This window comes from Sciurus vulgaris, assembly GCF_902686455.1.
Source record: "Sciurus vulgaris genome assembly, chromosome: 2".
Taxonomy (NCBI): Eukaryota; Metazoa; Chordata; class Mammalia; order Rodentia; family Sciuridae; genus Sciurus; species Sciurus vulgaris.
This window is the reverse complement of record NC_136462.1, coordinates 76,670,213-76,693,467: the sequence shown is the minus strand read 5'-3', so window position 1 is coordinate 76,693,467 and position 23,255 is coordinate 76,670,213. Positions and strand designations below refer to the sequence as shown.

The following is a 23,255-nucleotide window of genomic DNA, read 5'->3' as shown; positions in this document are numbered from 1 at the left end:
TCCTTCCCACCCCTGTTATGTATCATCATCCGCTTATCAGAGAGATCATCCGGGTTTTTAAGCTTTTGACACCTGTTTTTCTGAAGGTGCTGAGGGCGTTCATGGAAGGGCCTTGGATAGGGGTTGGCACTGGGGCTGGGACGGAGGAGCAGGACAGGGGTGGTGGACACCGTCTTTAAAAGAACCCCCATCTAATGAGCTTGAATAATTAACAGGGCTGCGTCCGCCTTCTACCCTGACCTGACAGAACGGTGAGAATTATGAAATGGCTGCAGGCAGATGAATGGGGTTGCCTCTGCCATCTGTCTTCCAAATGATTCTGTAGGTACGGCTATTATTTCAGTCAGACCCTGGCAGGCGGGCAATTGTTCACAGGCTCTGTGAAGAATAGCGGCTGTCAAGGGTTTGGTGAGTGTTACGACTTTCCACAGACCTGTTTTCGGCTTGTCTGAGACATTTAACACAGAGCAGGCTCAGGGCCTGGGACTGACCTGCAGCACTTGGTGGTCTCCTCCTCACCTGGCCGCTCCACGCCCGTCTCTTCTTAACCTCCTCTCCTCCTGACCCTGCTCCCCTCATCCCCCTGCCCCTCACCTCAGTCTTCCTCTCCTCCTCCTCTCTCCTTCTTTCCATTTTTTCTCTTCCCACACAAAACTATGTAAATATCTTGGGAGACAAGTCACTCTTGCACTGAGGCCTGAAGTGTGGGGGAAGGGAAGGAGACAGGCACCTGAGTAGGGAGACAGACTAAAACCAACTGCAAAACCCACCAGCGGGTGGCTTGGGGAGTCCTAGTGGTGTTATCTCAGGGAAGTGGGGGATACAAAGAGGACCCAAAAAAACAAAACCAAAAAATCAAATCCAAACCAAACCTAAACCAAAACCAAAAAAAGAGGTGCCCCCAAAAGGTTCCCAGTATTCCATGTGTTAATCCTGGTTAATAAATTTGTTGTTAGATAAGAGAAAAGCTGCTGGAAGGCAGTCTCATTAAAATCCCCCAAAGGTAGAAGTGAACTTGAGCTCATTAAACAGCTTCCTATAATTTGATGTGCTCATTTTGTTAGCAGTTTAATTTTCATTCCTTCATGGACCCACGAGTGACGTGATTTGGCCCACACCTGGTTTGACGTGACAGATCAGAAGCAGCACACCTGGCTCTCACCTTTATAATCCTCGGGACCCTACTAACACAGACCCAGGGTGGAATGGCACCTCACTCTCCAATCACACATCTGGAGCAGGATGTGTCTTTGAAAGGACAGCACCTGGAGAATCAAGTTCAGGAGTAGAATTGAAAGATTGCTCTTCAAGCCTGGAGGATATGGCAATACATCTAGAACTCACTGTCCTTTCCCTTCAACCTTGCTTATGTTGTTAGGTTCCTTCCCTTCAATTCTTTCTCCTTTTCCCTTCCTGAACCCGAGTCCTCTGCCCCGCCACCAACCTGCTTGTAAGCATGACTTAAAAACAAAACAACACAAACACCTTCTCCCCAGCTGCTGCAGCTGCAGGAGCTGTCATCTCATTAGGTAACGTAATTTAAGTTTCTTCACTTCAACTTTGCCAGGAAGGGAATCAAATATTATTGAAATGTCTGTGTTACTCACAATGAACCCAAAATGTTCTCTACTAAGATTTCAGTGGCATAAAACCTTGGGAGTCATTCTTGGTACTGCATTGAGATTTAAGTTCAAAGCCATTCTTACAGGGCACGGCTTCCTGTCTAAGGCCCCATCGGAGTGACCATGCAGTTTATCATGAAGCAGGCACTTCTGAGGATGAAAAGAATCCCTCTTCATGATGACCCCAAGACAACAGATATAGACGTGTACTATCCTGGATCAGCCTGGACACATGGCCCCATTCCCATCATGGAAAGGCTGAACAAGAGGAGTGTGTGCTCGCAAGCAAGGTGATTACCTCCTCTGAATGTCTAATGTGTAGCTGACCTTTCTACATTTTTGTCAATTAACATCATCTAACTTAAAATCTTATTTTCCTTCATGTGGTCTGTCCTTGAGGTTAGGTTCTGGGTTCACAGTCCCATTTCCTCGCAGAGATTCACAAGTCCTCAATAAATACTTATTGACCATGACCACTGCTGACCTGGGAGGATCTATTAGCTTCCTGGGGCTGGGGGAATATTACTTCCCTTGCCCCGTGGGAGATTCTTCCCAAGAACTTAAACACACTTCACCTTGGGGGTTAAGGACTGTATCAGTTGCCTATTAAGTCAACATAGATTTATTACCATATATTCTTGAGGATTGAAGTCCTAAAAGCAAGATGTTGGCAGGGCTGCTTTCCTTCTGAAAGTCTAGGGGAGAGCCTGGTTCCTTGCCTTTCCTAGCTCCTAGAGGCCATTTTCATTCCTTGGATTGTCGTCTCTTCCTTGGTCTTCAAAGCCAGCAGTTTAGCATCTTTCAATTTTTCTCTGTCTCTTTCATCATACCTTTGTGTTTTCTGATTCTGACCCTCTTGCCTCCCTCTCATAAGGACCTTTGTGATTCCACTGGACCCACCTGGTTATTCCAGGATCATCTCCTTGTTTCAAGATCTTTAATTCCATCACATCTGCGATGTCCTTTTGCCATGTAAGCAACATACTCCAGGTTCCAAGGATTAGGATGTGGGCATGGGGCAGGGGCATTATCCAACCTACTACAAGGACTCTCTCAAACCAGATTCTTAAGTTGTCCTCATACTTTACTATCTAAAGGTCACAGCCATCCATGGTTTTTCTCATAGGTCTGCTGCAAGTCCCTCTGAACAGAGGAAATACATCCTTCATACTAAACCGAGAGAAGTGAGCTTAGTGCCTTTCTGAGGTAGCCACGGGAGTGAAGATATCCAGTGTGTGAGTAGGGTACCAGAACAGTCATTGAGTTGGAAAAAGAAGAGAAGAGAAATTCTTCCCAAATGACATAGACATCTACCTATTGGGGTTTGGTATTTCCTCTCAAGGTCTCTTCTGGCCTTGCTTTGCAGCCTTGGCAGGGCTGCATGCATGGTCTCCATTTGTCCTTCTCCAGAGAGGAGTGTAGGAGGGGACCTTCAGCAGGCAGTGGAGATAACTGGAATATAAGAGTTCATCACCAGTACCCTCTCCCCAGGCCTAAGGACCTGGCCTGCTCTGGCAACTTTCTGTCCCACTCTCACCCCCAGCTCCACCCTGCTCAATAGGAAGCAACAGATGTGCTGCTGTCACCTGTATTTTGTGTAAAACAATCAGCCACATCACCAGAATCATTGCCATACAGTTTCATTGGTCAAGATGGTTGATGTCACCTCTGTCCTAGCCTTTCACCCTTCTGTTCCAGAGATATAATACAGGCACCCTCCTTTTGGATGACCAGTTAAAGGGTTATAATTCTCTGCACAATGTGCATTGGCATAGTTCTTGTGTACCTGTACTCTCAATTGTCTTTAAGATCTATTTTACTGTGAAAACAAGGACTTCAGCTGTCTCACAGCCAAACATGTGTATAACTAAAACCATGACAAGGTTAACATGTGTTGAATGCCTACAGTATGTAAGTCATCATGCTAAGTAGTTAACATATGTCAGGTGTAATTCTTACAATAATCCTATGAAGTGAGTTTTACTTTCTAATATTATAAATGAGGGCATTAAGTTTGAGAGCAATGGCTTGTCTAATGTGTGTGTACACTCATGTACACACACACATACATTTCTCAGCAGAGTTTAGAATCATGAGAAAAATATCCCAAAGTTAATCTATATATAAACAGTAAAAGCATGTTAAGGATAAAAAATACTCTATCTTTTCCTGGGCTGAGAATAAGAAATAACAGAGCATTTTGGTAGCTTGTTGCCATTCATAAATTCATCCAATACATGAACACACATTTATTAAGTGTCTACTTGTGTGTGTTCTTAGACACATTAGATACGACCAAGATTTACTTTCAGTTCTCTAGGAGCCACTGGGGTAGGAAGTGGACAAATTGCATCTATGATATACAGCTGAATGTTCCAGAGGACCAAGAAAAGCAACAAGAATGTGCAAGAAGTGGTTACTTCAGCTTGGCAGAAAATCAGGAGGAATTTTGGGAGCAGAGGGGTGTTGTGTAAATCCATGGAAGATGGGCAGAGTGGGAAGGCAAGGGTAGGGAAGAGCATCCCAGGCCACCACTACTTCGGTGTGATCAAAGGCATGAGGTGGAAACTGGTGGTCTCACATAGAACTATGACTGAGACATCAGGTGTGAAAGTGAGGAGTGGGTTAGGAAGGTGGTTGGGGTTAGATCATGAGGACCCTGCATACTGGACTGTAGATTCAGATTTTATTTGCAGATTCAGATTTTATTTGCAGATTATGAGGATGGATGTCCTAATGTTTTTTGAGTAGGACAGCAATACAAACTGGCCACCAAAGTTCCAGATATTATCTACTGATGTGCTTTGCTTGGCCCAAATGGGAGGTTTTGCATAGAAATGCCTAATCCTTGCTTCTCTTTGAAAAGGCTGGAGGATCTGGCCTGCTTCCCATGTTGCCACAATGGGGAACTGAAGTTGCAGCACCTCCTTAGGACCCATGCATATACCACTCCTTACTGTCCTCTACGACCTATTTCATTGAATTTTACATCTGGCTCCTATTGACATACCACTTTGTGAATTCTGACATAAATGATCAGATTTGTCATCCTAAAGATGAACCTGACCTACTTTCCAGGGAGTCTGGAGGGGAGGAAGAAGAACTCTATTGCCTTCTTTGATCTGGTGCAGTCCTTATTTTACTTTGGGTGTATTCCGTTCATATGGTTCCCTTTCTCACCAGAGGAGAAAGTAGAATTATTTGAGACTGGAATAAATTATCTTAGGATCACTCTTCCCTGGGAACATTCCCACATCAGCATGTACAAAGCACATGTATATAGTAGACTATTGATAAATGTCAACCAACTTGACCAGTTAAGAATTAGAGCTAGATCGGGGAAATGATGGAAGAATCGTGAGTAAGACGGACTATGTATGAGAGGCGGAATTGACAGGCTTGCATCTATTCAAATGGTTGATACTAGTTAAATAGTCGTCGGACACAATGGCTACTGTTGTTGATGGAACGTGGTCCTTGGAGCAGTGGGAAGAGATGGGAATGAAGGGCTCCAGAAGAGGGGTCCTCCTTAAACAGGTGGAGGATCACTAAAGGTGGGAGTCAAAAGAACTTAGACAAGGTGGGGATTATTTTTAGTAGGATCTTAGCAAAGTAGGAAATTAGACCATTTTCCAAAAGTAAGGAACATTTATTTAAGTAAAAGCAACTTGGGGAGAGTGGTACAGTTCTGGAACAGGAACTAAGTCACATTGTCTGAGAATCTACTGATACATCAGGCAGGGCCCAGGAAACTGGGCCGGTAATGCGAACAGGACAAATATAATGTAAGGGATTGTTAATCAGTGAAAAGCAGCTAACTATCCAAGAGTTCAGAAGGAGTAGGTACAATGTTCAGATTTCAGCTCCAGGATCACAATGCAGGACAAAAAATGCTGAATTTGAAACAGAGACGATAAATTGATAATTGGTCAAGCTGAGTAAAAGAATTTCCCCATACAGCAGATAAATAATTTTGCAGCTTAGTCATCCAATGTTCCTTCTTTCCCTTCCAGTTTCAGAATCCCGGAGAAAGGGAAAGTACTGAAGAGACAGGGAAAATATTTGGCTGTAGAAGTTGGATGGGAACCACAGAAGAACCTGCCAACGTGGAGTATCAAACAGGACAATAACAAGTGTGAATTATTTGAATTGTTTTGGGGACTTTATGTTCTCTGAAACTTCTTTCTGCCTCCCAGAGGCTGTAGTGCAGCTGCTTCAAGGAGGGTGAGCTAAGCAACAGCATCCTTTATGGGAGACACAGTGCTGAGTCATCTAAAGCACTGGTGGCTAGAGACTCCCAGAGCAGTCCTGGGATGGAGCTGAGTTGGCATGGTAGGTACAAGTAATTTAAATCCTGAAAAATGTTGACAATTTGTCTTCTAAGATGTGGTCTCAATTTATACTCCCATTCAACAAGTATTTGGTTATCACATGCAATCAAGCTTTTTCAAATGCCATCTTTTAAAAAATTTGCATTTTTCTATGAGTGAGGCTGAATATCTTTTCAAATGTTTAGCCATTTGGACTCTTTTCTGCACACTCCCATTCATGTCCGTCTGCATGGAGCTTTGAGCAGGGGGCAGGCTCATTCAATTTCCAACAATATACTAAGTGTGTGTTGAATCTTAGGCCCTGATGAAGCCTGGTGAACAAAACAAACAAGATTTCTGGCTTCTCAGAATTAAGAAGTAAGCAAATGTAGAGCACACACATTTCCATAGGCTTTATAAGGTAGGAAGAGAATGCAGTGAGAGGCAACCTATAGGAATCTGCTTTGGATGTGATTGTCAGGGCAGGTCTTTCTGAGGACACATTGAATTGAAGACCTGTTAGATGAGAAATGATCAGCCCATAATATGCTGGGGAAGAAAGTGTTCTGGATAGTAGAAGCAGCATATGTGAATGTTTCAGTAGCAAAAGAGTCTGACAGTGGCCATGCCGGTTAAAGGTAGTAAGTAATGAGTTCATGGTCCTGACTGAATCCAGGGGTCTCATCTCTCTTGGCCTAAGCAGAGCTGGCAACTACTTTTGTGGCTTTCTTTTATTAAACAAAACTCTACAATGAAGTTTTTAAGACAACATCTTTGGTGGCTTGCTCATGGAACTGAGGTTTGAGGGCATTGCTAGAAGTTGTCCTCAGTTGATAGGCAAGACCAGCCCTACTGACTGGGTTGGCATGGCCTTCTGCCCCTTTCTGTGAACCACACTTCGTAAGGATAATATTCATTAGAGTTCACCTCTTCTTCTGTGGCCACAGCTGTCTCTGTTTACCTTTTGTCCACCATGATGGTCCCTCAGAGCAGGAACTAAGAGGAACTATAGAGTGGGGCCTGCAGGAGCCCACGTGGAGTGTGGGCCATACTCCTTCCTCCTAGAGATACCCTCAGACTCTCCTAGCATAGCTGGTGCAGAAGGAGCCTGATGTGAGGGAGGGTGGCTCACATACCCTGGGGAATCCCGAGGAGCCCTTGGGAGCAGAAGCTTTGACAGTTAGTGTCAGGCTCCAGGGGAAACAGTACTGCCTTCTTCCAGTCCTTTCGCCTGCAGTTTCCTAAGGGCAAATGAGGTTTTGCCCTAAGGAAACCTCATTTGGGTTCAGCTGGCTGCTGGCCTCCTCTAGCCTGGGCAACAGGCTGCTCCCAGCGAGTGCTGTTGCAGAGGACCCTGCCTGTCCTCTGGCTGGAAGGACATCCTTGGATCATCCTTTCGCCCCATCCTGTCTCTCATGGATAACTGTGTAGTCACCATTCCTTTCACTTTCACCCAGTGAATTCTCAAGACCTTGGCCTCTTCTGTGGCCCTTTCTATCTCACTCTTATGTTAGGATGACCAAATCCAGTGGGTCCCAAGGTACCCCTTTATTTACTCCTGTACAATGGGAGGTCTGACCTCCCTGAGAGTTTCTGAAATGTTCTGTTTGTTTCCAAGTCTTCCCCAGTAGGTCGTTTTCTCCAAGAGCATGTGACTCTTTCAGGAGTCACAAGTGGTCGTGTGATGAGTAGCAGCCAGGGCGACCTGTCTGCTCTGAGCGTTTCCCTGGAGGGTTGCCATTAAGTCCAATTGTCTCCTTCCCAGACTGTCCCCTACTATTGCCTTTGTTCCACTTCTTCTAATGGCAAGTAGAGTTGCAGAGTCTGGGGGGATTTCTTTTTTCCTTTGATGGGGACGGGGAGAAAGTCATGACACCATGTAGTGGCTCAGGGGTGGGCCTATTGAACCTACCTTTGTAGGGGAAGGTGTGGTAGATAAAGGAATCCCATGGGCTTTGGGTAGGAACAGTGGAAGATCAAGGCTTGGGTGAGAAACCCTCACCTTCTTTGATCGTCACACTTTCCAGGGTTCTGTCAGGTTCCGCATCTCCCTTCACTCGCCAGCCCTGAGACAGGCTGGATGGGGATTATTTTCCTCTGAGACATAAAAACTGGATACAGAAAAAGAATACAATTTGCCTATGTACACAAAACTAGTGATGGAGTCAGGAGACTCTCAACTAATTTACTTTTTCATAATGCATTTTGCATGACAATACATACATATATAAACAAATATAATTGTATTGCAATATTTTGAGGGACAGAATTTGGGATTTTGGTTGGGGCAGACCCACTATTATAACTGACCTGAGTCCTTTTGCCTGGACAGTACTTTACAAATGACTGAATAATAATTTTGGGTTTACCAGGATTTCATAAATGACAGCACCATGACATCTATGTGGACAGCAGAGTTTTTCTGAGACTTCCTTCTCTTTGCTGAGTGTATCAAGATCCTTCCAGAAAAGGTATGTTATCACCAATTTACATTTTAGTGAGATACTAGTTACTTCACTTTTTTCTCTTAGAGCTGTTTTCATTCTAGGCCCGAGTTCAATTTGTGGAGTAAATGGTTCTTTTCAAATTACATTTGGGAGTCGGGCATAGAGGTGTACATAATCTTAGCTACTTGGGAAGCTGAAACAGAAGGATTTCAAGTTAGAGGCTAGCTTGGACAACTTAGTGAGATCATGATCTCAAAATAAAAAGGGCTGTAGATGTAGCTCAGTAGAGTGCCTTTGGGTTTAATCCCTAACACTACATACACACAAATCATAACTGCAAATGGTTTATTTTTGAGAAGGGCCATTTTACCTTTTCAACATCCTTGGAATCATACTGATACATCAGCAGAACCACCTTGAACTTCTTTAAAGAGGAATATGAATTACTGTCCAAAAGACATGTCAAATAACCTCCCAGGCCATGAACCATTTACTTCCATTCCCATTACTGATTACAGATACTGAGGTCAATTTCTCTCACTTCTCTTTCTTGTGAATTTAACCTTCCTGGAAATATCTTCCATAATGTGGTTACTATGGTGTGCTTGTAGAATGGAAGTTTATCCTTTCTTCTGAGCTGTCATCTATGGAATGTTGAGGGTGCTGTCCTTGGAACATAAAAATGGCCAGGAGGTGTGGAGAACATCCTCCCCATGTGCCCTGTGCCAGCAAGATTTTAAGGAAAGCATGTCCATTTTACCAGCCAGTACCATGGTCTGGCAGGCACCACAAGCCTGTAAAACTCCTCTTGTTTTGGATCCAGCATAGAAAAGCCCGCTGCAAGCTGATCTATCTTGAGCATGAACAAGGCAGGCATGAAGCCAAAAGCTTTACATTAACTGTTTGATTCAATTCTTATAAGAACCACCCCATTTTAAAGCTAAGAAAACTGAGAGAGTCAGTAACTTGCCCAAGGCAGGATTTCAAAGTCCGGAAGATGATCCAGGGACCACTTTCTCAAGCACCATGCAACGCTGACTCCAGTAAATCACCACAAGGGGGCGCCCTGCCATCACCCACTCCAGTTAAAAGATGTTTTTTTCCGCTCTGGGGATGTCGGGTAGGGCACAATGCATGCATAAGACCTAGTTATTTGCTTTTTGTATAATTCCAAGGCTCCCTCAATATTGAAAAGTTTCAGACCAGTATAAAACTGTCGGTCATTGTAATCCAAGTCTAAAGAACAGAACTCTCAGAAAGATGCCACAGTACTATGAATAAAAAGACTCAGTAGTAAGTAGGAACTGTATTTTCCTTCCTTGAATGGTAACAGAGAGGATTGGTTTTAAGGAAAACCAACAGAGACTGTGAGGCTTCAATCACCAAGGATGCAGTGTATAATTAAACAGATCATTTGGCATACATGATCAGAGCCTACGACAGGAATTTTCTTAGGAAATTTTGGATCCTCTAAGCCTGTTTTAAAGCTATGAGGAAAAGCTCAGCGAATCCATGGGCTCATTTTTCTTCTTTCAGTGTCTTCTGACAAATGATCAAAGTGACAAAGCAATTGTGATACAATGTCACAGGACAAAGGCTCCATGTCTAATATTGACAAGAGACACCTGGGACTCTCAGGGCTGGAAATTCCTGTACAACCCCTGACACATCTAAGTCTGGATATGTGATGAGGCCAGGCCCTATTTAAATAGGCATCCTTGGGCAGGTGGAGCACATGAAAGACAGGAAAAAAAAATGTATGCACTATGAAAAAAAAAAAAAAATCTTCCCTCCACCCAAGAGAATCAAGAGCACTTAAAATATCTAATGGACAAAACATGAGAGTAGTGACAATACACATGAACAACCAACTCAGAGTCACGTATCCTGACGGTCCCTGTGAGCTGGGATTGGCGAGCAGCTGTGTTTCACAGAACTCTGTCAGCAGTGCCCCAGGGATGGGCCACTGCACAGACACCCTGAAGACCTCTGGGCTCAGCCATGACTCAAGAGCAGAAAGACCACGTGGCAGAAAACTTCAGGGGAGGGAGTGAGACAGAAAGTGAAAACACCACTCAGGAAATACGGAGGCTCCAGATGAGACTTAAGGGAGAAAAAGTGGGGTCAAGGCAGGAGGTTGCACCATAGCTATAATAGAGCTTAAATGCACATCACATTGAATTTCATTGACAGCCTTCATCTTTTAAATGTAGTAAGCATCTGAGGAAGACAGGTGCCCCACAGTCTTGGACCTGCAGGAGTCTTTTTTTTTTTTTTCATTTACAGAAGACCAGATGACCAGAGATACCAAAAAGGCAATTGGGATGTGGCGGAACCTTAAAGAATCGGGAACTAGTGGGTGGTCTTCAGGTCACTGGGAATGTCTCTGAAGGGGAATGTGGGTGGGACCCCAGTTCCTTCCTTTGTTCGTCACTTTCTAGTCATGAGGTAAGCTGTTTTGCTTCATTATGTGCTCCTGCTAACATGTGCTCCTCCCCAGCCAGAGGTCTAGCAGCAATGGGGCTTTCCCAATCATAGACTGGTAACTCTAAAACTGTGAGCCAAAATAAACCTTTTCTCTTTATAAGTTGATTACCTCAGTTATTTGTTATAGTGTTGGAAGGCTAACACAGATCTAATTTCTGAATTTTTAAAAAGTAAACCAAAAGAAAATTCCTCCTTTGCATCATCTCATTAAAGAGGACGGTTGGCACATTTACATTTGGAGAAATAAGGGGGGATGTGTCCTTTTCCCATGTCTCTTAGTATCTCTTAGTCCAGCTCTTTTCTCAGTGCCAGCTGTGCAAGTGTATGTGAGTTTGCACACAGACCCAGGCTAGCCCATGCTGGGGAGGGGCACATACCAGTACCAATAGGAAACCATGCTTTGACATTTACACTGTGCTTGGAAATGTGTTTGATATTTTCTGCCACCCTTCCTCTTTTTCTCTCTGCCCACCTTCATGAACTACTTATTTAGGCAGATAATGATTGTGACAGACCAAGTGTTCCTTAATCACGTTCCCAATGACAGCAGGGAAAAGATACCGTCAATTAAAAAAAAATATTTTTCTTATTAATCCTCCCATAAAATTTGAGAGTTTCATGGTATAATTGCTAACAAAACATATTAAGAAGAAAAGATCACCTTTGTAAGGCAATTGGTTTAGAGTTTAGTTCATAAGAGCAGGTGTCTTTATATGCATGATTAACTTAAATGTAGGTCCTCATCTGGTCCAACTATATATGTCGTCTTCTCTGAGCAGTGGAGAATGCAGCCTGTTCCTTCCACAATGCAAAGTTGTATTTGCATTTCCATAAAAATAAATGGATGTAAGATGATCAAGTTTTCTTTGTAGTTTAACAGGTGAACAAGGGCACACACTATAAGAACTTGAGCTGAGCACATCACTAGTATCAGTAGAAAGGTGATTTAATTAGTCAGCTTAATTGCTTCATCCATGAGAAGGAGAAAACAAAAAAACAAAACAACTCTTGATGGATAGATGTCCATTGCCCAAACTGAGGCTAGCTCTTTAGTCTTTTTAAAACATTTCAAGTTTTTCCATTAGAAAACAGAGTAAACCTTCATCATCATGCTAATCCTAGTTCTGAGGTTTCCTGTAGGCACATAAGATTTTCAAATTAGCATAAAAATGTGGCAGTGTGCATCTGTTTGGTAGTGTTAATAGATTCCACAAATAACTGAGAGAAACAAACTTTCACCACAGAGTTAAAATATTTAATGACAAAATTAGAGTTTGCCGTAATAGTGAATCAACAAAGCAGGTGTTACTTGTCTCTGAATAAAACAAAAATTACGTTTGACATCTTGGGGAACTTCTGAAGAATTAATAACTGTACAACAGACATTAGCAGTGTTACAATTCTGAAAATTAAGAGTGAAGCCTATCTTAAATATCCCTTATTTAGGGCATCCTGTAAATATTTTTACATAAATGCACAACACCTTTGCTAGCCACAATAGTATTAAAACAGATTTCACTATAAGTCTAACACATAATCTTAATTTTTTTCAGAGCTTAAAAAAAAGTCAACTACTAATTGTTACATTTTACAAATACATTCTTTAAAATGAAACATTAACCTGAATAACTGCATACTTCCTGTACACAGATATCTAATAACTAGTGAAGATACTATAACTACATTCCAGGAAGAAATGGTAATACTGGAGAGTTTTTCTTTAAGCGTTGTCAGTATAATTTGAGAAGTCCTTCACAGAAATGTAGTATCTCCCAAATTCATAGTGAAGTGCAGAAATGAAAAAAATGAATTAAATATTCTTTAGCAAGCTCAACCAAATGAGCTGGTCCCAAACGATTTATATTTAGCAATTTTCTCTTGGTTAGATGGTATTCATATTTTGTATCACAGCACCTTCTACAAAAGGATAGCAAAGAACTTTAAATGTAGTTAAGTCCACGGGCTCCTCTGCAAGGGACTGGAAGGTAGAGGAGGAATGAGAAGTGTTGTGTGGCCTCTCTGATTGGCAGAGGTCAAGTAGGACTTTGACACAGGGAGGTCAAGGGCATGACCGTGGCTTGGAAGCTGATCAATAGAGGAAGCTAATAAAGATTCAGATGGGCTTTCTTCTAATTAGGCTATTTCCAAAAAGACTTAGGTCTAAATGGATCACCAGAGTGAGGAAAGAGGGCAAGATGAGGAATTCTTACATTTATGAAGGGTAACTATCAGAATTCTACCAGAGAGGAGGAATCTCAGATTTCACAGTCTGCTTATGACCTCATCCTTTGCCACTTTAGAAGCAGCTTCCCAAACACTGTTGTTAGATAGCTGGCAACCAATTTTATTTTTGAACTTGGCTGATTGTCAAGGGTTTTAGGTTTATTCTTTCAATTATTTATACCAACTATCTTTGAAACCAAAGTCCAGTTTGGGAAGTTGAATATATAACTGTGTGCACATGTGGTGTGCGTGTGTGTTTTCTGAACCAAAGTCTGCAAACAAAAGCTATTTGGAGTGATATTTGGGCTTTTTCTTAGAAACTATAAATATTCCTAATGGTGGTCACCAAATGGCAGGCTCCTTGCTTCTTTAACCTTTTAAGACATTAAAAGTACAAAGTATTATTGTAAACTATAGAAGTTTACTATATACATTTTATAGAGTTTTCTTGAATTGGATCATCTCTCTAAGAGAATTCAAAATTTTGTCTCCAGCAAATCCCATCTTTTTGACATGTACTGCCTATGATTTTTATTTTCCAATAGATATACTTTCTGTCTCCCTGGGAGTGCTTTATCAGGAGAACTTAAGCTATTTAAATCAGCATTAGTAATCCAAAAGTTATCTTATGCTGCTTAGTAAGAGGCTACTGTACACATAGACTCATTTGGCTCAATGGATGCAAAGGGGCAAAAAGGGGTGCCCGACACTCAGGTAGCCTGATCCCTGCCTGGAGAGCTGACGGTGCATCTTCTCATGAAGAACAAGCACAGCTTTTTTATGTTTAACATTTTGACCCTCAGGAAGCAAAACTTCCAGACTTTAAACCCCACGTTACCTTGAGAAATATGCAATCAAAAGGTGTGTGACGTTTATTCAATATGACATCAGTTTAACGGCTTGGTGACCATGCTGTCTTATGTCAGACCAGGCCAGCTGCAATTGCCATGATATGCAATTCGTCAAGAAATACACATGTTAAGTTACATTAAATAAATAGACAGCAATAACAACATCGAACCTCCAAAACTAGATACCAGAAAAACTAAAGGCTCTTTCTCAAGGACATTGTGAGGGTGTTTTTAAGATGGGCATGGCTTTGTTTAAAAAAAAAAAAGAAAAAAAGAAAAAATACTTCTAAATGTAGTTACCTTTTTACATTATCATTTATGTAGACTTTTTGTTTGGGCAAATGAATTTCTGATAAAAATTCCAGTTCTTTTCAATATCAGCTACTGTAATTTGGGACAATACAAAAGAGAAACACCCATGAAGATACAGAGGTTTTTAAAGAAGGCTTTTCCTTAGCTCTTTACTCTCAAATTTTTATCCTTCATATGATAATTCCAAATAATCAGCCTGGAAAGAAGTAGCAGAAGTATTTAAGCTGCAGCTCACAAAGTAGATTTCTATTTGTGATTCTGATTTGGTTTTTTTGAATGCTGGTGATGGTTCATGAAAAAGATTAATATGCAAAGAGCAAAATCTAAGACTGCTATTTCCCCTGATAAATCCAAGTGTTTTCCATAATACAGACTATGTCTCAGGATACAGAATTTTAATTTTACTCTTCAAATTAAAAGTACTAGGAGAATGAGTGAAACCATTTGCTGTTCCACTTTTATTTCATCCCAGAACAATGACATCTGGTATCAACCCATTGAACTTGCTTAATATCAGGGTGGAAAAAAAATACACGTTGTCTGTTGAGACCCAGCTTGGTTTATCATTTGGTCCAAACTTTATATTCAAACTACAAAAGAAATTATTCTTAAAAAGAAAACCACATATGAACAACCCCCCACACCACCACGCACACTGGGAAAAATCAAAAGGAAACTAATGCTATTGTAGCATTTCTTAGCAAGATCATTAGGGAAAGGTATAAACACAACACATTTTCATTCATATTAACATCTGAAAAGGAAAACCAAAAAACCTAAATGTTCATATATCGGAAAAAAAGAAGCAAGTGGAGGTCCGGAATTCTTGTAAAAACTGCTGAACGTTCTCTTCTCTTGCTCTCAAGAGGGTCACCAGGATGGCAGTTTCTCAACATTTGTGCTTCATGGCAAGCTAAGGAGAGAGAAGGACAAGAAAAGTGAGACCTCAGTAGTAGGTAGATCCCTCTGCTGCCTCCTCCCACATCTATAGCGAGAAGCAGCACCAAGATTTCACACTCTGTACACATCACCATGAATAGTCACAGTGGCACCTGGTAGATGTGAACACTTTCCAAATAGTTCAGTGGGCACTGGGCTTACTACTCTTCCCGTGTTAATGTAGGTGGTATATGTGGTCCAGTGGGGGAGAGTGAAGTGTAGTATCCTATCAGCCCACTGAAGGAAATACTGGAAAGATTGATGCACAAGCAGAATGAGAGACTCACCCTAGAACAGTTGGGGTTCCCAGGTTACTAATTATCCGGGAAAAGCAGTACTCCCATAGTGTACATATTTACTGACATCTCATGAAGTAGAAACTTAACAGCCTGTAGTAGGACAGTATGCAATCACATACTCAGTATCCAGTCTGGACCTCAACCAAGACCAGAGATCTTAACAATTATATTGTGTTGCTGACTTGGGCTGAACAACTGACCAAACTTAGACCTTGACTTACTACTTCTCCAACTGGTATTTGAGAAAGGTGATCTATTGAAATGTTAGATCTTTATAAATGGGAACACCAAAAACCCCACTTTGGAGTCAAGGATGATGTATTTAAGGAAATGCTATGCAGCTGCAGCATGTAAATTAAATCAAGTCTTTCTTATCTAGATCTTTTCCCAAGGGACCCAGAGAAGGCAGAGCAGAGACTGAATTAATTCTTCATGTGTCCAGAACCTGACACTGGGGATGAATCCCTGTGGTTGGGCTGGGAATAACTAGGAGGAGGGTTCTGTGGTGCAGAACTCCTTTGAGCAAAGAACAGATGATGCTCTGAGGCTTTAGCTTTGTGGAAAACCCTACCATCGCATCATGATCAAGTTCTCTGTCTTTTAAAAATCAGGAGTGGCCCTGCCCTCATGTTTCGAGGTTAACCTCTGTGTTGTGCAGACAAAGAGCATGTGAAGCTGAGTATGCACAGGCTGCTAGGCTGAGCACCGTGGGGTTCTGCCAAGAAGTACGGAGGGGGCCGATAACACCTGATCTCAAAGAGCTTAGAGTGTAGGATAGTAAGAAGCCAGAGCCAGCCCTCTACCTCAGATGGGTTCCACTCCATGGCCACCCTCTGGGTCCCTTTACTGTAAGGCCTCCACTTCTTGCTCTGCCTCTATTCCTCATACATTATTTAGCAATAAGGACCATCAAAAAAACACAGAATTGTTAAGTGTTGTGCATAATGAATACCAAGCATGAATATGTGCCGCTGTCCTGATATTCATTGAGCTGTTAACTTTCCACTAAGGCATCTGTGCCAATTCACACACAGCCATTAATCTTCAATGGTGATTGTGCTGCTGCTCAAACCAGATCCCAGTTCCCAGGACAGCACATCTGGAATGGAGCTCAGGGGAGCACCCAGGTTGTGACCAGCTGTGCTTTGCAGAAATACAAACCCATTTGCTACTGGAGGTACCTTTATGGTCTGAATGTTTGTGTCCCCACCATACCTGCCATTCATATGCTAAAACTTAACCTGCTATGAGATGGTATTAGCAGTTGGGGCCTTTGGGAAGTGAGTAGGTCATGAGGGTGGAGTCCTTATGAATGGGATTATGTCCTTATGAAAAGGGTAGAGAGAGACCCCTAGCCTTTTCCACCATGAGAGGACACTCTGAAAAGTTGTCATCTATGAATAAGAAAACTGGCCTTCACCAGACATGGAATCTTCTAGCACCTTGATCTTAGATTTCTCAGTCTCCAGAACTGTAAGAAGCAAAGTTCTGTTGTTTTATCAGTTTTATGACATTTTGTTATAGTAGCCCGAATGGACTACAATAGACATTTTTGTGGAAAGTGGTGTCATTGGACTTTTTAAGAGAAATCCCTTGGGAATTGGGAACTTCAGAATGGAAGGCAGGATGGTAAGAGCAGGCAAAGCACTAGACTAAACAAGGTCAGGACACCTGGTCACAAATTTGCTGTGTGACCTTGAGCTCTAAGTTCACAGCTGTTCCATACCTTGGCTTCCTCATGTGTCTATTAAAACATATCCAACTCCATGGATTAATTTAGGTGTCAGAGTTTCCAAATAAGTTTAAAATTTCCTTTTGATCTTCTCTGTTTTCTTAATTTCTCATGGAAAATCCTCTCTTTCAATGCTATGTTATCTACTCCATCTAAATAATGATATTTAAGAAATCCTCACTGATACTTGGTAGACACTTTTAGGAGGCCTGAGACCCTTCTCTTGGCCCAGAGGCCCAAGGGAAACAGCTGGCTGTAGTACCTGGAGAGTCAGTCATTCCCTCCCAGTGAGACTAGCACCACTTGTCCTTCCTTCTCCCAGGATGTGGGCTTCTACAGAATGGGGCAGATTGAAATGGTCCTTCCTGGGAGAAGTGTCATCTGAGGATGCCTAGGTGTGGGTAACACTTGCTCGCTGACTCATGGCCCGTGGCGGGCTTCAGAGCACTGCTTACACTGTAGCACTCTGCTTTTTGGGGCAGGGTGAGTGCACAGGGCTGCTCTGTGGCAGAGCTGTTCTTTCCTAACAGCTGGGACTGTGCCCATTTCACTGCTCAGGAAGGAACTGCACTTCCTGAAGCCAGGCTAACCAGGGTGGGGGAACTCAGTAGGGAGAGGGGGTGCAAGGAGTGGGGAGAAGGATCATTCTGATCATTTTCCATTTGCTCTGCAGGGGACAAACACTCACACATCTTAAGGGCAGGGTTGTGCAAAAGTGATTCCTTCACTCCTACACCTGGGTCACTGCAGGGATTCTGGGAAAGTTAGAAGGTCGAAGATCAAAGTCTACTGCAATCTAAACAGGTGTTGGCATACCTTCCCATGTGGGGTGGTGTCCTTATTCAACTGGGAGCTGGGAGGAACTGTCACCTGGAATCACTGTTCTCTGCTCGGGGCTCTGCCATGTGTGCTGTGCTTCCACTTGTAAACACAGCCCACTCTTTATGAGTCAACAAAGCCACACATGCCTGGGGGTGGAAGGCCTGGCTCCCATCTCTGAACTCTCTCCTCACCAGCAGGTCCTGCTGGGGCCTGGCCAGTGAAATGACATCTTCTTGGTGAGCCTACACTAGCAGGGCCAAATCAGCAGTTCTCATCCCTGGGAAAATAGCTACACCTTATCCAAAGAGGTCAATCTGCTCGTTAGGAATACTGCCAATGCCAGTGATTCATAAGCATATATCCCAGTTTCAGAAAATGCAAGTCTGGCTTTGACACTGTCTCACACTCCTGCATACATGCTAACAGACTCCAGTGGCCTCTCTCCCTGCAGAATACTGCAGGAGGGGAACCTGGGCCCAACACCAACTGCCCCTGGCTCATTCCTCTCTACTGAGAGCAGGTAACTGCCTGGCACCGACCCTTCCTGTGGTCAAAGTCAGAGCGTCCTTGGGTGGCTTCGCCAGGTTGTGCTCTGGCAGGTCCCGTTTCAAGAGATGCTGTCTATGTAGACAGTATGAACTTGTAGAAGGAGGCCCTCCCACCACAATGTTCCTTTGAGTTTGGAAAGCAAAAAATCTTCACCTCCATTCCTTCTTTGTTGCTGTGTTAAGGAGCCTCTATCACTAGTAACACTTCTGCAGCCCCCGTGTAGTGCTCATCATGTCTGAAAGGGCAGGTTCAGCAGAAACTATTTTTATGCAAGCAATTTTAAATAATAATAATTCAGATTTATATGTGTTACATACTATGCTGATAGCTTCAAACTCATTCAATTCTCTAACACCCTGGAAGTAGTACTATTATTAATTAGCTCTATTTTACTGATGAGGAAATTGGGGCTAAGAGAACTTTAGCACTTGCCCAAGATCACCCAGATGGTAAATAACAGGTCTGAAATTCAAACAAGATGTTAACTACCATACAAAATTGCTTCTCGGTCACCTAGCCAACTTGGCCGTGATATTAGGGAAACACAGTTGCCAAGGCCAAGAATTCAGGTCATCTGGTTAAGTTATCCTCTTGGGTGTTTGTACAACCCCCTCTGATAGGGACACCTTCATGGAAGGTAACCAGGTATTGTCTATGCCATTTTAGGAAGAGCAATTTCATAGTATCCCCTGATAACCTAGTTCATGGTTTAATCATTACCCTAAACTCTTGTTTTAGCAGAATTTTATCAGTGCCCTATTGATTGCTCCATTCTGTGTGGGAAGACATGAAAGATAACTGCTGCACTTCACCCTTCCCAGACGTGGGGAAGTTAGGAAGTCATTCCCTTCAGCCTTCTCTTTTCCAGTTCAACACTTTAAATGTTTTTCCAAATTTCCACTGACCATCCCCATTTGAATTATTTAAGTTGCTGCTATATTGAATGTGGGACTGAAATTCCAGCATTTCCATCTTATCATTACTTCTGTACAGAAAGGCTGGAGAAGGGAGGGAGAGACTAGGGACATCTTAAATCTGAATTCACTTCCTTGGCAACAGCAGCAACATCTGACACCCTGGCCTCCAGGAGGGCTGTTACATTTTCAGACAGATCAGGCCAGTTCTCCAAGGATCTCCAAAGGATCCCATGGGTAGCAGTGCAGTAAGACCCCGTGGCGATAGAGAATCAACGGCATTCCCAGACAGATCTGTGCAAAGTTGATGCAGGGAAGAACAACAAGAGGCATCTACCTGGAGTCAGATCTCCAGCTGGGCATGAGTGTGAGCCTGGGGGAGGTCACTCAGCTCTGCTGCTTTTATTTTTCTTGTTGCCTTTTAGGTTGCCCATTTTTGTTTCCTCAGTAGCAATAGGACTTTCTGTTGATGCAAATTAATTTTTTTCCCCATAAATCACCTGAAAAGCATATCTGAAGGTCCAGATTATGAGTCTGACAGACCATCATCAGCAGAAGTTGTTTCTGGAAACCTAAATTCCAATCCCTAGCCAGAAAAAGAATTGCCCTTTGATCCGAAGCATAGAGACAACATAAATCCTCTTTATCACCTGACCAATGGGGCCCCTCATCTTCGGTTTGTGACTGCCTTAGGTAATGACTACCAATAAAAACTCCCACTTCACCTTCTGAAAGGCGCTGTTCTTAGCAAGGGTATGGAGGCACATGGGTGCACCCAGTCACGTGCGGAATGCTAGTCTCTGGACTCAGAAGCAGGAGGCATCTTGCAGCTCCATACCATCAAGTTCTGAGCCCAGAATCCAGGCACTGAAATAATACCTGACCCCTGTCAGTGGGGACAGGAGACTAGAGCTTGCTTTGTGCCTGGGGAAAAGATAAGGACACAAGATGTCAGATGCAGGACAGGAAAGAGATAGGATAGAACAGTAAGCCCAAGCAGCTTAAAGCCCATCAGAGATTCTTTCAGGGCTTGGCCAGGCATGGGGATATATTCTGACCTGATCTCATTTCTGCCTCATCCTGTGCCCTGAAACTTGAGTCCTAACCTTCTGGGCATCAACTAAAAATTGTCCAGGTTTCCCAAAGTGTCAAGGTTGGAAGGTTAGAGATTGGGATGAGATGAGGACATCAGAAAGACCATCAGAAAGAAACCAGGTACAGAAGAAATTTTTCATGACTCTGGTACTTAGTAATTAGCACATGGGAATTATCAAAGAGGAATAAAAACGAAAGCTGCTTTCTATCTTGCATCACAGGAAACATGGCTGAAATAAAGTTCCTTGGTACTATAACTTCCTGTCAGCCCAGAGCTAAGACCCCTGCCCTCAATTAGCCCACCTTATGTGCAGTTTCTGCAAACTGCTGGGCGCTATTCTTCATGTCTTCTGTTTTTTCCTCCGCTCGGCCTAACCGCTCCCCACGCTCATTCAAGGCCTGGCTCGCCTTCTGGACTGCGCTGGTAACACTATCAGCAGCAGAGTGGAGGATGCTGTTTCCTGGAAGAAGAAGAGCAAGAGCATCAGGAGCTAGCTCAGTCGACCCTCAGTGAACAGAATCCATGCTATGGAGAAGCCGCCAGTGTCCAGGAAGCAAGTTGACATTTCTTCTGATTCTGTCTCACTCATTGAAGAAGAATACCCACAGAGAGACAGCAGGACCTAGGCAGATCCTGGATACTTCTTTCCACACCCATCCATTCTGCCAGTGTTCTGTCTGCTGAGGCTCAAAACGATGGGGCCCATCTGGATTTAAGGCTTGGCTTGCAAAAGTAAATGAGAATCCTGACAAGTTCACAGAATTAGGCAAGTTCAATGAGTCATGTCTGGACCTTATGTGCATTTCCTTTTGGTTTGCAATTTAGGAGACTAATCACAGGAAAAATGGGACCACAGGAGTTTTCCAGATATTCCTTTAGTTCTTCCCCTTCATTTTCCCCCTTCATCCAGTAAGTAAGAGATACCCTCAAACATATGGCTTACCATCCTGGTAAGACATGCAAGGTCAGAATGTTCTCAGTGGGCAAACCACCCAGGAGCTATGAGTTAGTCTCGAAGTTTAAAGTAGATGTATTGGTTTCCAGCCTTGAATCCTGTGCCATGGCTAGGACCACTGGGCCTCCTTGCCTCTGATAGACAATATATGGAATAGGGCATCTCAGTGAGAGCAGGTAGAAAACTATTACACAAAACAGCCCTAGAGGGAATTTGACATTCCCAAATTCAGGAGTGATGATAATGAGAAAATGAAAGCATCACATCTCAGAGGGTCATGCATTCTTGATATCCTATTTGCCAAAGACGGGTCAGCAAAAGTTGATGGTGAAGAAGTTCCAGGTGCATAAACCACTGAGAAGTAGCAACTTGCAAAATGACAACTAAAGGAAATTTACAGCTGTATTTTGTTAACACTGAGTGGAAGATATTTAATGGCATTTCATGTAATAGCTTTATGTCTTTGAATAAGTTTATGACATCATTTAACTTTGTACCTAGGATAGATGCACCTAGCCACAGACAGTTTTTAATAGAAATGTAATTTCTACTGGTCTTGGCTGCAAAGACTTCCTAATTCTTCCCCTGTGGGAACAGTCTGTGGTTTGTGGAAAAGGAACTCCGGCAAAGAAAGTACCTGGTCCAGAGGAAGCACTTAGTAAATTGTTTTCTATTTTTCTTCTTTAGGAGTGGATTTCAAGGGCTTCAAACATACACTAAGGGAAGGAGAATGGGATTAACTTAGTGTTACCAGTTGCAGCAAGCATCATATGAACCAAGATAAAAAAAAATATGTACAAAAGAGCAGGGAGTAGAGGAGATATAACTCTGGAGAAATTTGGTGGAACACAGACTTGGAATGAAAGGTCTGGGACTTTGGAACAGATTTAGGAGGAGAAATCTTGGTCCCTTTTGTTTTCGTGTTATTCTCATGACTATGATGAAAGCCTATTATCCAACCTAACATTGTCATAGCATTTTGCAATCAAAAGGACCTTCACAAATATTACCTCACTTGAGAATCCAAAAATTCTACTGAGAAGACAGACTGGAGAGGCAAAGAGGCCTGCCCAAGATCATATCACGGCAGCGCTGGTGCCTGCTTTCTCCAGTGATTTTTCTTTATTCTGTACCCTGTCTTTGCAGATAGGGTGTGGGTCTGGGGAAGCAATTGCAATGACAGCCTTGTGAGCAGAATAGCATAAGGACAGGTTTTCACAAGTTATTTCCCAAGGTAATGCCTGACCATTCTATCTTCAAAGTATTCCACTTGGTAAATTAAGAGTTATTGCCCATGCCACGTTGCAAGTCCTGTGATCTGAAGATGGAAGAGGCCAATGGTGTGCAATGAGAAGATGGATCAAAGCCTGGAAGGTGCAGGGGAGGGGAGTGGCACATGGAAACCTCCCTTTCTTGTTACCCTTCATATGCCAACAGTTTAGCCACATGAGGACTGGGAAAGGGCAGGCAATATTGTGGCTAGGAATAGCTGTGTTAAATCAAAGGGATTTTAGAATCAGTTGCTATACATTTAAGAGGGTTTGTAAACAAGATTTGCCTTTCCCATTGGAAGTGACCCACATGATCTAAAAGTTATATACATCTGTGTTTCTGGAACGAATGTGCTATACATAAGCCATAATGTTTTCTTATCATGACTTCCTTGAAATTAGTCTGGTACAGGATGTCAGATGATG

The 23,255-nt window shown here is 42.8% G+C and overlaps 1 protein-coding gene and 1 long non-coding RNA gene across 6 annotated transcripts in view; one reads left to right on the top strand and one right to left on the bottom strand.

Moving 5' to 3' along the window:
• Nucleotides 1–23,255, top strand: part of LOC306654064 — a 449,736-nt gene that overhangs the window by 267,761 nt on the left and 158,720 nt on the right. The gene's annotated exons all lie outside the window — the stretch shown is intronic.
• Nucleotides 14,692–23,255, bottom strand: part of STXBP6 (syntaxin binding protein 6) — a 244,085-nt gene continuing 235,521 nt past the window's right edge. For all 5 annotated transcript variants that reach the window (XM_079127279.1, XM_079127278.1, XM_079127280.1 and 2 more), the window contains 2 exons: nt 20,906–21,063; nt 14,692–15,165 (listed from right to left, as the gene is read on the bottom strand). In XM_079127279.1, coding sequence (XP_078983405.1) covers nt 15,142–15,165; nt 20,906–21,063 — 182 coding nt within the window. In that variant the 3' untranslated portion in view covers nt 14,692–15,141. The remainder of the gene's footprint in view (nt 15,166–20,905; nt 21,064–23,255) is intronic.